At 34.8% G+C, this 18652-nt stretch overlaps 1 protein-coding gene across 7 annotated transcripts in view; it reads right to left on the bottom strand.

Annotated features, from left to right (window-relative positions):
• Window positions 1-18652, bottom strand: part of KIF20B (kinesin family member 20B) — a 73714-nt gene that overhangs the window by 12759 nt on the left and 42303 nt on the right. For all 7 annotated transcript variants that reach the window (XM_054659772.2, XM_063780869.1, XM_016918834.4 and 4 more), the window contains exons 22-28: window positions 18268-18387; window positions 16228-16288; window positions 10714-10839; window positions 9488-9612; window positions 7508-7663; window positions 3281-3457; window positions 1536-1646 (exon numbers count right to left, since the gene is read on the bottom strand). In XM_054659772.2, coding sequence (XP_054515747.2) covers window positions 1536-1646; window positions 3281-3457; window positions 7508-7663; window positions 9488-9612; window positions 10714-10839; window positions 16228-16288; window positions 18268-18387 — 876 coding nt within the window. The remainder of the gene's footprint in view (window positions 1-1535; window positions 1647-3280; window positions 3458-7507; window positions 7664-9487; window positions 9613-10713; window positions 10840-16227; window positions 16289-18267; window positions 18388-18652) is intronic.

Raw genomic sequence — 18652 nt, 5'->3', positions numbered from 1 at the left:
TCTAAGGCTCAATCATAAGAAGCATTACAACTTCTGTCCTGTCCTCTTAGAACACTTTCAGGACACTCACCCTCAAAATGCCCCATCTCAGACCAGCTACCATGCCATGAGAGGTCCAATCCACAGGGAGAGACCACAAATTAAGTCCAGCAGAATTCCCAGAATCAACTACCAGTTAACTGAATTAATTATTTTGGACTTTCAGCCCAGTTAAGTATATCGATTACATGAAGGCAAGAACATACAAAATAGCCTAACAATATGATTCCCCAAATTGTGGAATATACAATAACTGCTGGAATTAGAAAATTGGAACCAGGAGGTTTTAGGACAACATACATAAATTTATGGAGAAAGAAATGTTCCATTATATGTGTTTGTCCATGCAATCAAGAATTAAGCCTTGTTTATGGATAAACTTCAAACTTTTCTGTGAAATTTATGATTTGTATTAGTCCCCAAGGTTAGTGTTAATTATTTGAAACTACTAAGAACTGTCAAGGAAAAACCAAGAGAAAATGAATGGCTCATGTTATTTTCCCAGATTAAAATGTCCTTCTCAGTTGGCCATGGTGGCACATGCCTGTAGTCCCAGCTACTCAGGAGGCTGAGGCAGGAGGACTGCTTGAGCCTGGGAGTTCAAGTTCAGCTGCCAGAGAAACATAGTGAAACCCCATTTCTTTTTTTTTTTTTAAGACTTTTTCTTCCCATTGTCTGCTTAATAAGCTTCCATTCATAAGATACAATATGGTATCACCTTCTTTAATCCATTTCCACAACCACTCAAGCAAAATTCATTTCATCTTCCTCAGTGTTCCTTGTAGTACTCACTTTATATTTCTACTATAACACTTAGCCCATGAAGTAAAATCAAACAAGTCATTCACTTATGTATCTACCTTACTAGATTCTTCACTCCTTGAGGATGACAATCATGTCTTATTGATGTTCGTATCCTCAGTGCTTAAAAAGGTTCCCAACTCTGAATGCTCCCAATAAATGTGTTTTAAAAAGAAATTTAAAAAGTAATTTTATCTTCAAAAATTTTAAGTAACACAGAATTTTTATCTATTTCATATCCAACCTAAGAATCTCTATATTATCCAAAGTTATTCACAGAACCCTAAGCCCAATACAAATTAAGGAAACTCACGAGTTGTTATTGAAGACTGGTGACAAAGCTACTAAATGGATACAATTCCAAAAAATACTATTTAACACAATGTTTATTAAAGCAACCTTTTATGAGAGCAAATTATCCCTATTTTCTCTTTAGTAGGATTTCCTATTTCTGACCATCAAGTTTGTTTCTATTAACAGATCTACTGCTTTTAAGATGAGATTAACATCATTTGGGGATATAATCTCCCAAAAGAATTTCACCTCTCCTCAAAAGCCTCTAGTTTCTTTCACACAGCCCAGAGCACATACAGCTAATTGTGCAGTAAGGTATCTTCAGCAACTGACTTGTACGTGTTATTTAGTAATAGCGGATAAAGAGAATAAATAAGTGGACTGTGCTGCCAAATACCCACCTCTACTTTATTTCTGGAAATTTCAAAACTTGTCGATAGAGGTTCAGTTTGAAGTTTGTCAGGATCTGCTGAACTAATACGTTTGGGCTTGATATCCATGATTTGTGTTTCCTAAAGTAAGGAAATATTAAAGCAACAGGGCATTGTAACCTGAAAATATATTGAAGAAAACTTCACATAAAGAATATAAAATCAAGATTTGTGTGAAACTAAACAATGGAAATAAGTAAAGACACCTTTAATTACCACCTAGCCCTCCTATTTCTCTTTCAACCTCAGATAGGAAAGGCTGGGTCACCTTCCAGTTTATTGACTCTGATCTAAGGAGAAATTTGAAAGATTGCTTGCAACTTCCAAGTGTTCTGCCCACATTCTCTTGCTTTACTTTCATCGCAACTCTGCAGGTAGGTCTGGCAAAAATCATTATTCCTACTTTCCAGATGAGGAAATAGAGAACGACACACGTTAAATGGCATGGTCAAGGTCTGTACTGAGTTAGAATTGCTCAGTATCCCAACAGTTGCTTTTGATAACACAATTTTGAAAAACTGGAGGCTTCTCAGGAATGCAACTATAGCATTACAGTACAAAAGACCATAAGGAAAACTAAATCTTTTCTTGCAGCACATTCTTCCTCCTATTTTCTCAGTCATAAAGTTCTATTTCTAAACTCTACTTAGGCGATTTATAAAGAAATATATTACATTTTTAAACTTAATAAACTGTAACACAGACCTCCTCACCACAGCCATCAAAATCAAAAGTCAAGTAAACCTCTTATGTCACCTCCCCATTACTGCCAAATAAGAAAGACTCTACTGAATTCATAAAAGAGAAAGTAACTAGCATATATTGATTTCCACTGGAGTAAGAACTGTGCTACTTGTTTTACAATCTTCATTAATTTCACAACTCTGTTAGGAAAACACTATTACCTGTTTTAGATAAAGATCAGAAATGTTAAGTAATTCTTCTCAAAGGTCCCAAAACCACAGCGACAGCAGTTGATACCTAGTTTTTCTGACTTTCTAGGATATATTATTAAACAACACAATACTACCTCTTTTTAAAGCAAGTAATCTCTCTTACAATAATAGTCTTTTGATGTGACACACACATACATATTTTTCCTATTGTCTGAAGGCTTTAAAGCAGAAGATTTTTAAGTACAGATTATTCCAGAAAGACTAGCTTCAGATGTACCCAGATTCTATTTACTGGGAAGCAGCTATCTGTAAAAGGCAATTCTCTCCTCTTTCAGGATTTCCAGTCTCAAGGTAATATAAAAGTAACAGCTGAATGACTCATAATGTCTCTCTACCATTAGGCTCACTTTCAAAATAATTTGTATCTTTATAAAATAAAGTTAAGGATGGGCCCAAGTATTCAAAATCACCAAGAGTTCATGTTGAATCACATTTCCATATTTTAAACGTAGACTGGGGACTAAACCATAATTGTTGATTTTCTAATTACTCTACCAAAGTAATTAGAAATACTAATATTTTCTAATCACTGAGAGATATAACCAAAATATTGGAGAAAATGCTACATCTCAGTCATTGATTGACAAATCAATCTTAATGATAAATTTCAAAACTCTAAATCATGAAAAATTTCCACATTTTAAATACTCTGATTCCTTTTTGGTCTATTGAGACTTACACTTTTTTATTCTTTAAGAGTTAGTCAATTAAGTAATTACTATGTTCAATTAAAAAGGCATAGCAAAAAAGACTACTGACTATTTTAGAAGTCTCTGATATGATCCTTTTTAGTTGTTCAATTTCATTATCTTTCTGTACATTACTGGATATCAGTGCTTTTAGCTGTATTTCTAAAGCTGCAACCAGTTGATCTCGTTCTTCTCGCCACTTTTGAAGGTCACTATCTTTCTCTGTCAGCTGGGCTGTCAGTATTTCCTAATCAGGAAATAAAGAAAATATTAAAATCAACCTTGATATATTATGAATCTAAGAATGTTTAGAAATTATTACATGTAACACCATAAATATAGCTGCAAACAAGATTACAAGACAAATTAAGTAGTCTAGATAAAATATTTAACTATAAAACAATACGTATCATTTTATAAATTAAATGTCCATGTTATTTTTATCCATATCCCATCTCATTCCAAAAATCAGCTTACTGGTAACTTCTTTCAATACACAATTACAGCTATAGCTTTCAAACTAGTATCAACATTTCTGCCAACGTTTGGAAAATTAGTGGGTAAAATTACAGTAACAGCAACAAACAACAGAAAAATGAAAACAGAAAACAAGACCATTTACAATAGGTTCAAAAATCATGAAATACTGATAAAGAAAATGTATAAAACCATAAAATACTGCTGAAAGAGATTAAAGAACACCTAAATAAATAGATTGGTCTGTGTTGAAGGATCAAAATACTCAATATTGTTAAGATGTCTCCCCCAAATAGATCTAGAGAGTAAAAGCAGTTTTCATCAAAATCCAGGTATGTGTGAATGTGTGTGGAAATGGAAAAGGTGACTCTAAAAATTATATGGAGATGCAAATCATCTAGAATACTCAAAATTATTTTGAAAATGAAGAACAAAATGACAGCAATTATCTATAATTTCAAGTTAGCACAATAATCAAGACAGCATGTAAAGACAGATAGAGAAATCAATGGGACAGAAGAGACGATCTACAAATGCATGGTCAACTGACTTAAAAAAGTGGCAAAAAAATTAAATAAAAGGAAGGACAATCTTCCCAATAAATGGGGCTGGAACAACAGAATAACCAAATGAAAAAAAAAAGAACCCCAACCCTAATCTTACAACACATACAAAATTAACCCGTGGGCAAATGATTTACGACAAAAGTGGCACAGCAGTGAGAAAGAAACAGTCTTTTCAATAAATATTTCCACGTCAATTGGTAATTCACATTAAAACAAACATCAAGAGCTTTGACCACTATCTCACACCAACACAAAAATCAATTCTAGTATTTAAATATGAAAGATAAAAAACTTCAAAGCTTTCAGGAAATAATATAACACACCATCTTCAAGTCCTTGGGCTTCATAAAGAAAAATATTGGGACAATTATCTACAATAATACTAATAAAATTATCTACAATAATTGTAATATCTACCATATCTACAATAATAATTTATGAGAACTCCTACTCATAAAAAGGCAGTAAGAAAGAAAAAGCAAACTGGAGATAGAAAGAAGGTACTTGCAACACATTACAAAAAGGGCTTCTATCCCGAAAAGTATGAAGAATTCCTACAAATAAGAAGCTAGATAATCCAACAGAGAAACAGGTAAGGGAACTTGTATAGGCACAGCCAATAAACAAATGAAACAATCTTCAACTTCATTAGTAATTAGGGAAAAGCACATTAAAACCATTTTAAAAACTGACTGACAATATCATACCTTGGTGGGACTATACAGCTACTGCAACACTAGTTGGGGTATAAATGGGTACAACTGCTTCGAAAATCAGTGCAGCATTCTACTAGAATTTCACATATATATACCCTATCATCTAGCAATTGTCATGTATATATATATATATATATGTATACACACACACACACACACAACAGAGATATATGCAAATGTCACCAAAATAAATGTATAAAAATGTTTATAGGAAAATTTATTCATAACAGCCAAAACCAGAAAACAATCCAAATATCTTCAACATTAAAATGAATTAGCAGTGGTTTTTTCATACACTTAAATATTCTGAAATGAAAGTGGACTAACTCCAGATACATGCATGGAAACATGGATGATTCTCACAAACATAAAATAGTGAATGAAAAGAAGTCAGGTACAATCAAATGTATTCATATATTTCAATTTACATAAAACCCAAAAACAGACAAAACTGAAGTTTAACACTGAAGGACAGATTAGTTATTACCACTGGAAAAGAGGCAGAAGAAGAGCTTCTGGGGTGGAACAGTGTTCTCTTCTTGAAATAGGTATTAGTTAAGTGGGTACTGGCTTCACAATAACTCACTGAACTATGTTCTATTTCCTTTCCATGTTATATGTTACAATTTTACATCAAAAATTAACATTACATCAAAAATGTGTTTCTTAAGTATGGCAGACACATACACAACCTAAGTATGATTATAAAGAAACATATGAGAGAAAAGAGTAAACTAGCTTTCCCTAGGATTAAAAATTCAAAGTGGGATTACTTGCTGGCATTGCTACCAGAGAAATCACTGGTTTGGAATTGGAGCAACTGTGACAGCCTTCTGTTTTGATTTTACTTATTGCCTCTTACTACTGGGTCAGGAAGGTTGGGTGATAGGTATAGAGGAATTCTATGTGCTAGTTCTGTAACTTTTCTGTAAATAAAATGATTTCAAAAAATTTATTCTGTAAATAAAATGATTTCATGAAAAAGTAAACTTTTTTATGGGAGCAAATTTACACCATGTGACATGAGGACAGAGCATTCAATGGTAGACTCTCTAGCTTCAGAAAGGACACACACTTCAACCAAGGGCTTGATTTCTGGAGTAGAATACATGTATCGTCTGGAGTTTAGCAAGCATGCTGGAAAGTTTAGCTCACAACAGCCTCATTTTAATAAAAACTGGCCAACTCTGTTCAATATTCAATGTTAAAAGCAGCTTTAAAGCTAGGGAAGAAAAAAAGTGGAAAAACCGTCCTTACCTTATTGAAAATTAACATTTCAGGCCGGGTACAATGCACAGTGGCTCACACCCATAATCCCAACACTTGGGGGAAGCTGAGGCAGGAGGACTGCTTGAGACCAGGAGTTTGAGACCAGCCTGGGCAACATAGCAAGTCTCTGTCCCTACAAAAAAAAAAAAATTTACCTAGGTGTGGTGGCATGTGCCTGTAGTCCCAGTTACTTGGGAGGCTGAGCTGGAAAGATTGCTTTTGCCCTGAAGTCTGAGGCGGCAGTGAGCCATGACTGCACCACTGCATTCCAGCCTGGGTGACAGAACAAGACCTTGTCTCTTTAAAAGAGGAAAGAAAAGGGAAAGGGAAAGGGAAGGGGAAGGGGACAGGGAAGGGGATGGGCACGGGGAAGGGAAAGGAAAAAGGAAGGAAAGGAAAGAGGAGGACAGGATGAAGAAAAGGAAGAAGGAAAGGAAAAAGGAAAGGGGAGGGAGGGGAGGGGAGGCAAGGAAGGGGGGAGGGAAGGAAAGGGGGGAGGGAAGGAAAGGGGGGAGGGAAGGAAAGGAAGGAGGGAGGGAGCAAGGAAGGAAGGAAGGAAGGAAGGAAAGAAGGAAGGAAATCTTCCAGTTTTTATAGGAAAGTTTAACTGTTTTTAGTCAAATGCAGTCATAAAAAAAGGAAATGCCAACAGATGACAATATAATACTGCGAAGTTACTATTTTTATAGACACTGGTTTTTCATTTTAAAATATTTGTTGCTCAATAGCTTTCCTCGGATTAACGATAACGTTTAGCTTCTTTTTTCTGATTGCCAACATTGCATGTTAGACTAAGTGCCAATTAGAAAAAAAGAACAGGCTAAGACAATCATTACAAGACCTACAGCTAGTAAATGTAAAACTGAAGGTCATTTCTACTATATATATAGTCTTTTACAAACTATTTAGGTGACTTTATGTGATAAAATGTACACAGTATTAGAATCTACAGTTCAAAATGCAGAAAGTTTTAAAATATAATAGGGAATACTCTGTAACGGTCAAAAGGAAGAGATTTTTTACTTCAGTATCTAGACAGTAAGAAGCAATAAGGTATTCTCCCAACATGCTAAATCAACTGAAACAAGTTAAAACAAGAACATTAGTGAATGTCAAGATAAATTGGCTCAGAAGTTATCTTATAAAGATGACAACCTGCCTTTAAAAAACCAAAAACAGAAAACCATGTAGAAACTGTTAATTCCAGCAATACATTTAACACACCAAGGAAAGTAGGTGAAATACATCAAAGATACAATTGTTACTAACCATTTCATTCTGTTGCTTAAAAAAACGCTCCCTGTCCTCAGCATATTTTTTCATCTCTTTATTTCGTATATTCTCTGCTTCTTTCGCTTGAGTTATAAGCATCATTTTTTCTTCTAACCATTTCTTTCTATCAGCATTATATTTCTGTTCAGACTCCTGTATATATAAATGGTATAAGTTATTATCGCATGCCTACAAAGTAGTCAATACATGTTTCTATAACATTTTCATACAATCCATTACTTTTCACCTCTATACAAACTTTAATGTTTCACTTTAAACAATGACAAGATCAAAGCTTCAGATTATTTCAAAAATAATAAAATAACTGGTTTGCTTTCCTAAACGCATTTCATTTATAAGTTTATTTTGCTATGAAGTCCATTTAAATACTTTTATCAGTGACCTTAAGAAAAAATAAATAATTCAAATTTCTGAAACAGTTAAACTGACTCAAATCTTCCTAAATGCCAAGAGAATAAAAAAGACTTTGTTTGTGGTGGTGATTTCTAACTGGATGGTTCTAAAAATAAAATATTCCTGGGCCTACGAGATGCCAAATAAAAAATAACTTGTGCAACAGGATATTTATTAAAAGAACATCCAGAAGAGCTGGACAGAGAATACTGCTGATCAGTAATTTTCAAACTGGTACCACAGATTCTTTGGGTTCAGAGGCATTTAATAATATATATAAAAAACCCAAGTAGAACTTCATTTGAAATAAAAATAATAATACCACTTAAAAAACTTCTAGGCTGGGTGCGGTGGCTCACGCCCGTAATTCCAGCAGTTTGGGAGGCCAAGGTGGGCGGATCACGAGGTCAGGAGATCAAGACCACCCTGGCCAACATGGTGAAACCCCATCTCTACTAAAATACAAAAAAATTAGCCGGGCGAGCTGGCGTGTACCTGTAGTCCCAGCTACTCGGGAGGCTGAGGCAGGAGAATCGCTTGAACCCAGGGGGTGGAGGCTGCAGTGAGCCGAGATCACGTCACTGCACTCCAGCCTGGCAACAGAGCAAGATTCCGTCTCAAAAAAACGAAAAGAAAACTTCTAAAATCACTATATTACAAAGTATGGCAGTCCATTCCAGGATTACAAAGTTTATAATCTACACTAATGTGATTATATCATCTTAGAACAATGCAAAATACACAAATACTTTTTAATGCAAACATTCTCAATACGGTTGATATACTTTTTTCATAATATTTATTTTGTTCTAACTGCTTTTGGAATTTCACAATGAAAAGGGTAAATTCTAGAATATATAATACGTAACAAAAAAAGTAGTTTTTGTATTTGTTTTCAGCATATGTTTAATATACAGCCAGAATTTTAAAAAATTTAGAGGCAGACAATCTCCCAAAACTATTATGTTTCCTTCAATCCTACAGCTTCTGTTATGAATGCCACTTCTAATAAAATGTACAAAATAAAATAGTATTTGGTAAATCCTATGAAAAAAAAAGTTTCCCCCATATGTTGTATGTTAAAGCTGAACAAGAAAAAAACACACACAAAATAGAATACCTTCTATATAGTATAGTTTTATATGTGTTCAGATATACAATTCTATTCCAATAATTAAACTTTGAAGAGATTTAAAGTAATCAAAATAATTCTCCTGATGGTCATTTTCTCCACAGCAGTATTTGATGAGTAAGAAGTTTAAGGAGTAGAAAAATGGGCACAAGGACATTAGAAGCAGTGGTTTACGAATTAAATATGTGAAACATAAAACTAAGGACCCAATCACTATATTTCACTGGCACTTAATAGGCTGTATCTTGGAATTTCTTCCCCATGTCATTTCAATGTGCACTGAAAAGTTACATTTACATATTAACATTTGCCAGGTATTATTTCACCCATATCTAAGTTAATTACTAAATATAAAATACTGAATTCTCCTCTTATTAGAAATATAATGAAGACAGATACATTCATACATAAAAACATACATAAAGTCATACCTGTAACTCATCTTGAAGATTAGTGAGCTTTCCAAGCACATCTGTGTTGTTCTCATGTTCTTTATTTGACCTTTGATTGTTTTTGGTTTCCAAATCATTGCATTTTTCCTTCCATTTTTCCAATTCTGATTTGAAGACATAAAATTATGTTTTAAAGCATATGCAAAAGTTATACCATGTAGAGATACACTTGACATGGGCTATAGACACAAATCAGTAGAGCCCAGATAAAGAACACAGACCAAGATGGAACTGAGGCTATTCTATAGTTTAACTTTTAGGAGTTCTTACTAAATTCTTAGTGAAGAGGAACTACAGGGACTTCTCAGGAATCCAATGAATAGTATTCACAGTATAGTATAATAAATTCATTGTCAACCTTATTATATAGAAAACTTCATGCAGTCCTCAAGAAAAAAGCTTTCTATGTCCATGAAAGTGGCTAGAAAAGTATGAAGTCACACAGACTCACTGTCCTCATTCTCATCATAATTTCATCCACCAAAATACAGTTATAATAGAGTTTTAGGGTTTACAAAGTACTATTACATTTTTTCATCTCATCTGATCTTGATAAGAATAATGTACAATATGAATCTTCAAGTCAGATGATTTTAAAAAAAGAATAATGTGCAATAGTATATATGGCATTATCATCATCAGCCACATTTTACAAATGAGGAAAATTAGGCTGAGTAAGCACAAGTACCCTGCCAAGGTTATATATAAAATGGCATAGACAATTTCTTAATTCTAAATTTCTTGCCCTTTCTACAAGAATCACACATAACATTTTTATTAGTAAATGTTATATTTTTCCATATACTCTAGAAAAACTCTGATGGTATTCTGAAAGCAATGAAATCAAAGTATTTATTGAGATCAACATACAAGATAATACTAAAAGCCTGACAAAGGTGAAACTCAGTTGAAAACTTACTCTTAACATCTAGGGAACACTGCAAGTTATCATCCATAACTTGCAATATATAATTCGTAAGTTATCATGCAGTGTCCTTACTCCTTCTTTACTGCATATAATTTTAGTGAAACAATTTTCATCACAGTGGAAAATGACAAGTAATAGGACATTCAAAAAACACCAAATACTTTTCCATTATCAATCACTGAAAATACGTACTACTTTAACAAGGGAAGAAATCTAGGAAAATTTTTTTTTTAAATGAAAAAGTATATTTAGAGAAATGTAAGCAATCTTGTTTTACCTGTGGCCAGCCTTTCAACTTCCTCTAATTTAGCCTCAAGCACTTGATCCTGTTCTACCTGAGTTTGTTCCTGTTCTTCTAGTGTCATTCGCATGTCTTCAATTATTTTCTCTTTAACATTTAGATCTAAAAATCAGGGGAGAACATTTCAGAAATTAATAGCCTCTAGATATCCAATTTTTCTTAAGTTCTTCTAAAATTAAAATACATTTTTATTAACTGTAATAGAATATTAGTTCCATGTAGGCAGAAACTTTGTCTTATTCATCGCAATATCCTCAATGTCTACAACAGTACTGGTATATATGACATACTAAATATATATTTGGTGTAAAGATGGATGCTTGGATGATCGCAAGAGTGGATGAATGGAAAAAAGTTTTTTCAGGTAAAATTAACAATTTCTAATACAATTAAACTATTCCAATACAACTAACTATTACTATGAACATAAATCTTAGGATTTAGGGGGAAAAACCATTATTTGGCAAAATACTTATTTTCAGTGTTAATATTCTCCAATCAAACTAAAACCTTTACCTCCTAAAACTAAAAAAGCTCAATCCCAATTTGAACTATTTTTTTTTAACATCAAGTAGTTACTTTTTCTAGAAAAATATTCAGTCAAATATTTATTTCTATTTTAAATTTTTATTTAAAACCAGCTCCTCAGAAATGGCTTTTGAAAAGCTAGTAATAACAGCCTTCCTAAAATTGTTTCTGGCCCTTGAAGAATGACTACAGCAATTACTTGTAAGCAACTATATATTAACCCTGTCTGCAGGAAATGGATAAAGAGAGAAGATCAGTTTGTTGCCTCTGGTGATGGCACCTAGTAGCAGGGCTCATTTCAGAGAACTCTTACCAACTATTACTGATGTCAGAGGTGATAAAGCTATAAATGCATAGCTCAATCGCAGGCTGCTTTTAGTAACACAAATACCCAAAGATGGCTCCCTCAAAGTGCACATAAAACAAAGGTAAAACAAACTAAACAGTAAGAGAAAACTGTATGAGCAGTTTCTAGTATTTTTCCATTGATGCAGGCTTTCAGGTGTGCTAGTAAAACAGAATTCCTCCTAGGATTAAAGTCACCTTCATATTATCATATAAATCTCTTTCAAAAAGCATGATTTTCAAATATATTCATATTACACAATTAATTATAATTTTATTCAAAGAATTCCCTCCCTCTTACACTTTGCATTTTTGACTCTAAACTGAGGACTAGAAAAAGAATTTACAAATCTAATTATCAATTAAAAAATTTCCAGAACACCAATGATAACCTCACTAATGGCTACTCACCTATTATTTGAAAGCTAGCAAACTAGAGCAGTAAAGGCAAAAAGATAATTATTTAATCAGTCATTGACTCCAGTAATTTACATTTTATTTCAGGAAAGAAACCCAAAATACACACCAAAATGACAAAATGGAAAATAAAGCAAAGTAAAGAAGTCTGAGACAGATATCTCATCATAGCTATCTAAAGATATTATCTAAGGATAGTTATGAGCAATCATAGTGAAATAAATGACTATTAAATGAACAAGCAATCGAGTGCTGCATATTCAGCACTTGCTTACCATCCCCAAGAAAATTAAAACTATAAGTTTACCCAAAAACTTGCATATAAATGTTCATAAAAGCCAAAAGTGGAAACAACCCAAATGTCTATCAACTGATACATAAAATGCGGAATATTATTCAGCCATAGCAAGGAATAAAGTACTGATACATACACAATATGGATGAAACTTGGAAACATTATTCTAAGAAGAGTCAAACACAAAAGGCCGTATATTGTATGAACTGACTTAACATGAAATGTTCATAATAGGCAAATTCATACAGACAGAAAGTAGATTAGTGGCTGATAGGAGCTGGAGGGAAGGGGTGAATGGGGTATGATTGCTGATGGGTACAGGGTTTCTTTTTGAAGTGACAAAAATGTTCACTTGTCACTTTACGTTACTATAAACACACAGTAATTAGATAGTGGTGATGGTTGTACAATTTTGTGAATAGAAAGTACTAAAGCCCACTAAACTGTACACTTTTAAAAGGTAAATTTTATGTTACATATATTAGATCTCCATTGTTTAATAATTCAATATTAAAGATAGGTAAGTGAAAGGCATTCCGTGAATAAATAGAAATTTAGGAGCCAGGGAAAGCCTTAAGAGTTAAAGATATAGTTTTGTTTGTTGTCTATTTGTAGGGAAATGTCTCATACACAACTAAAATCACAAGAGCATTTTCTCTCTAAAGGAAAAAATAATTTTAAAATAAGATAACGACATCTTAATCAGGCAAGTTACCAAAGTGGCTGAGACTCATTCTGAGAGAAAAGTGGTAACTAGTACAGAATAGATCATAAAAGCTGAGACAAGAGAGTTTCAAAAGGTGGGAGGAGCTATAGATTACCTTTATATTTAGAAAAAATACACATACAATAAATACTACTTTATAAATATAACTGAGGAAAAGAAGAGTGTACAATAACACCAAAATAATAAAAAATAAAAAGCAGGGATTGCAAAATGCTGACAGATTTTAACATATGTAGGTTACAAGTGACTTAGAAGCATAGAAAAGGTGGAAGTCAGATTAAAATAGTCACGGTGGGCCTATGCCATACTTCTCCATATTTGGCAAAGAAAACAAAAATTAAAATATGATAAAAACTATAGGGCAACCTGGTCCAAGGGTAGACTTTTCCAGAATATCTAAGATGTGTCCACATTCACCAAGAGGGACAAAGGAGCCAAAGTAAAGGGGAATCCTAAAAGATAGCTATGAACTATTTCCTATGAAATAGGAGATGTTAGGGTGACAAGGCCTAAGAAAGGCAGAAGAAAACAGTACTGTGTGCAGAGAGATATTTTCACATCCAAGTTACCCATCCAAGTTAACCCCACCAATGTATAAGTCAGCTAAATAAGTAATAATCTGGTTGTCTTACCCTTTCTTTTGTTGGCCAAGTACAAATAACATGGATTAGTAAAGAGAGTCTGAGACTTAAGAGTGAAGCACACCTGGGTTCAAATCCTAGTTCTGTCACTCACAGAACAAAGAAGTTAAGGGGTAATGAGGAGGAGAGGAGTCTGTATCATTTTAAAAACAGAAATATGTATCATCTATAAAAGAAATTTTGTGGCCAGGCACGGTGGCTCAAGCCTGTAATCCCACCACTTTGGGAGGCCAAGGCGGGTGGATCACCTGAGGTCAGGAGTTCAAGACTAGCCTGGCCAACATGGCAAAACCCCGTCTCTACTAAAAATACAAAAATTAGCCAGGCATGGTGGCTGGTGCTTGTAATCCCAGCTACTCAGGAGGCTGAGGCAGGAGAATCACTTGAACCAGGAAGGCGGAGGTTGCAGTGAGCTGAGATTGTGCCACTGCACTCCAGCCTGGACGACAAGAGCGAATCACCGTCTCAAAAAGAAAAAAGTAATTTTATAATATTTCAAACAACAAATCAATACAATCTGAGTAAGAAAAGCATAATTCATAATTCAGCACCTAGGATTTGAATCTAAATTATTAAGCAGCTTTTTAAAAATTTTTTTATTATTATTATACTTTAAGTTTTAGGGTACATGTGCACAATGTGCAGGTTAGTTACATATGTATACATGTGACATGCTGGTGTGCTGCACCCACTAACTCGTCATCTAGCATTAGGTATATCTCCCAATGCTATCCCTCCCCGCTCCCCCCACCCCACAACAGTCCCCACAGTGTGATGTTCCCCTGCCTGTGTCCATGTGCTCTCATTGTTCAATTCCCACCTATGAGTGAGAACATGCGGTGTTTGGTTTTTTGTTCTTGCGACAGTTTACTGAGAATGATGATTTCCAACTTCATCCATGTCCCTACAAAGGACATGAACTCATCATTTTTTATGGCTGCATAGTATTCCATGGTGTATATGTGCCACATTTTCTTAATCCAGTCTATCATTGTTGGACATTTGGATTGGTTCCAAGTCTTTGCTATTGTGAATAGTGCTGCTATAAACATACATGTGCATGTGTCTTTATAGCAGCATGATTTATAGTCCTTTGGGTATATACCCAGTAATGGAATGGCTGGGTCAAATGGTATTTCTAGTTCTAGATCCCTGAGGAATCGCCACACTGACTTCCACAATGGTTGAACTAGTTTACAGTCCCACCAACAGTGTAAAAGTGTTCCTATTTCTCCACATCCTCTCCAGCACCTGTTGTTTCCTGACTTTTTAATGATTGCCATTCTAAGTGGTGTGAGATGGTATCTCATCGTGGTTTTGCTTTGCATTTCTCTGATGGCCAGTGATGATGAGCATTTTTTCATGTGTTTTTTGGCTGCATAAATGTCTTCTTTTGAGAAGTGTCCGTTCAGAATACACATTTTAATTTTAAAGATATTTTATTTGAAGTTTATTCTTTACACAATTTCGTCCAGAAATCTATGCCATTCATTGTGACCTACATAAAACTTTGACTGGCTTTATTTTTCACGAAATACTGGCCGTTACAAGAAATCAATGTTGCTTTGACTACTTATTTTATTTTTCTAAGAATAAGCTTTAAGTTAACAAATTATTCATTAGAATCACTACTTTTCACTTTTGATAAAGCTGCATCTTATGTTGCCCTCACTTCCCTTCAGAATTTTCAAAGGAAATGTTAACCAGTTGTTATTGCAACTACCTGTTTTGTAATTTTAGTACTGGAAGTGATATGGGAGGCAGGCAGGGAAGTGCTGGGTACAGAAAGGCAGGGTCCCTGGTGAAGGCTCCACCCTCGGGCCTGTGCCCACAGACCTAAGTGAGGACAGGCACTCCTGTTTTCACACCAAAATGTTGCATTTTTCAAGACCACCCTGGCCTGCCATGCCCCCATCCTGTGCCTATAAAAACCCTGAGACCCTGGCAGGCACACACACAAGCAGCTGAACATCTAGAGGAACACACTGGAAGAACACACCAGCAGATACCAGCAGATGCTGGCAGGCCATCTACTGTGAGATGACATGGAATTCGGTTGCGGGCAGTCAGAGGAGAGTCCGGCCGCCCAGGGCAAGACCACCTTCCCGCTCCATCCCCTTCTGGCTCCCCATACATCTGCAGAGAGCTAACTCCACTCAATAAAACCTTCTCCACGCCCATGTGTGATCCGATTTTTCCAGTACACTAGAGCAAGAATCCCGGGATACAGAAAGCCCTCTGTCCTTGCAATAAGGCAGAGGGTCTAATTGAGCTGATTAACACAAGCCGCCTGTGGACGGCTAGGCTGAAAAAACACCCTGTAGAACACGCCCACTGGGGCCTTCAGGAGCTGTAAACACTCAACCCTAGATGCTGCCACGGGGTCAGAGCCCACACTCAAGACCTGCCCGTCTGCATGCTCCCCCTAGGGGTTTGAGCTGCAGGGCACCAATGAAGCAAGCCATACCCCCATCGCATGCCCTGCGAGGGGAATAAGAGAACTTTACTGGTTCCAGAAGTACAAACTTGTTCCTGACCTTTGCATGCTCTCTCATACTGTTGTATAGCTTCTTCCACTTTCTGATTATTTAACTGCTCCTACAAATTGAAAGAATATAAATTAAATGCAAATTAACTTAAAAACACAATATTTAACAGTGGATCTTGAAAACAGGGCTCAATATTAAGTTTGAAATCAGTCTCCTATATAGCTGGTATACCAGCTGGTACCAGTCTCAAGCTTCCAGCTGTCTTTCATCTTGGAGAAAAGGGTAGGGTGAGAGCAGGGGAAAGAAGAAGTAGAGATTGCAGTGAGCCAAGATTGCAGTGAGCCAAGATCGCACCACTGTACTCCAGCCTGGCGACAAAGCGAGACTCCATCTCAAAAAATAAAAATTAAAATTAAAATTTTTAAAAATTAAAAAAAACACTTTATATGTCTTTATTTATTTATTTATTTATTTATTTATTTATTTTTGAGATGGAGTCTCCCTCTGCCACCCAGGATGGAGCGCAGTGGCGCAATCTTGGCTCACTGCAACCTCCACCTCCCGGGTTCAAGCGATTCTCCTGCCTCAGCCTCCTGAGTAACTGGGATTATAGGCGTGTGCCACCACGCCTGGCTAATTTTTGTATTTTTAGTAGAGACGGGGTTTCACCGTGTTGGTCAGGCTAGTCTCGATCTCCTGACCTTGTGATCCGTCTGCCTCGGCTTCCCAAAGTGCTAGGATTACATGCGTGAGCGACTGTGCCTGGCCTATACTTTTAATCTACGTTATGACCCGGTTATTTTACTTACTCAACATTTTAGATAAATGTTTTCTTACAAACCACAAAAAGCAGAAACAAGGGAAAATGAAGTTCTACTGTGTATTTAACATAGAAGGAACAAGAAAAACCATTAAAAGCTTCCTCACTGGTAAACTTAAACTCAAAATGAGGGAAAAAAGAGCTCTCCACCCCTTTTACCTAGAAAGTAGCTGCAAGATTGGAAAAAAATAAGCCTTAAGAGGCAAGATTAAATTATGGGGACCAGATATCCTACAGTTCTAATTTTAACTTATCATGTAATCCAAACTTCACCCCCAATCTCATCTAATGTCACCACTATCTCATCACTTTGTAAGTCTTAAGAGTGAATCATTATAGAACATGGAGATCTCGAATCCTATTGTTATAGAATGCTTTATTATGATTACATTAAGTTAAGAATTAAAATCATGTATTTATACCTGAATATTCATTAGTTTGCTTCATTTAAAAGCAAACATGAAAATAATATAACAAATGCATTTTTTTTATTGTTGCCTCTTCCATTTGGTTGATATCAAGCAAAAAATAACCATATACAATAAAGGGATTTTGCCTTTTAAATATCATTTTTAAAAGGAATTTGCTGTAAGACCTCAACTCTTTTTGTTTTTTTGCATTTTATTTCAAAATAATTTTAGCTTTGCAAGAGTTCCAAAGAATTTAGCTTCCCCTAATGTTATCATATTACACTACCATGGTACATTTATCAAAAATCAAGAAATTAACATTGGTATACTACTATTAATTACACTCCAGACTTCACCATCATTCACCAGTCTTTACTTGTCTTTAATGACCCTGACACTTTATACTTCATACTGGTCAAGCAGTAAGTATAACATCCTCCATTTGGGTTTGTCTAATGTTTTTTCGTGAAGAGACTGAGGTTATAAATTTAGGGAAAGAATACCAAAGAGGGTATGTGCCTTTCTGGTCACATCAAACCAGGAAGCACACAGCATCAATATGACTAATGGTAATGTTATTCTTAAACACTTGGTTAAAGTGGTATCTGCTAGGTTTCTTCACTATAAAGTTATTATTTTTTCTTTTCCATAGTCTATTCGTTAGAAGAGAGTCACTACTGGCCTACTTAATTTTATCTTTTTTTTTTCTTTTTTGCCTATTTAATTTTAAATAATTTATTTCTAGATTCTAGAAAAAGTCAAAACAGGATGTTATTAAAAACAAACTTGTACATTTTTGTACACTAAAATATACCAAGAGAATGCATTTAAATCATCTTTAAAAACAAAACTGTTTACCTTGAGTTGCTGAATGGTTCGCTGTTTCATATCTAATTCCTGAGAACACTGGTTTTTCTTTTTCTCCAGTTCATTAATTTTAATCCTCAGTAATTTATCCTCATCACGCATTACAGATACCTACAAAATAATGTTTATAAAACAAATGGAATATTTTAAAAATACTAACTGCTTTTTGTTATTTAAGATTCATGGCAACTATGTTCAAAGATTCACATCCTTTACAGCCTAAAAGAAAAATGACAGATTTTAATATACTACAAATCAAACACACTATAGCTTCAAATTATTAGAAAATGTTTTAATACTCTAATGAAGAATGCATATGAAAAACTCAATTTCTTGTTCCATTATTTTAAGAATCTCAAACTTTTTAAGTTCTCTC

This window comes from Pan troglodytes, chromosome 8, assembly GCF_028858775.2.
Source record: "Pan troglodytes isolate AG18354 chromosome 8, NHGRI_mPanTro3-v2.0_pri, whole genome shotgun sequence".
NCBI classification, from domain to species: Eukaryota; Metazoa; Chordata; class Mammalia; order Primates; family Hominidae; genus Pan; species Pan troglodytes.
The sequence above is the reverse complement of the archived record's forward strand: the minus strand, read 5'-3'. Positions and strand labels throughout refer to the sequence as shown.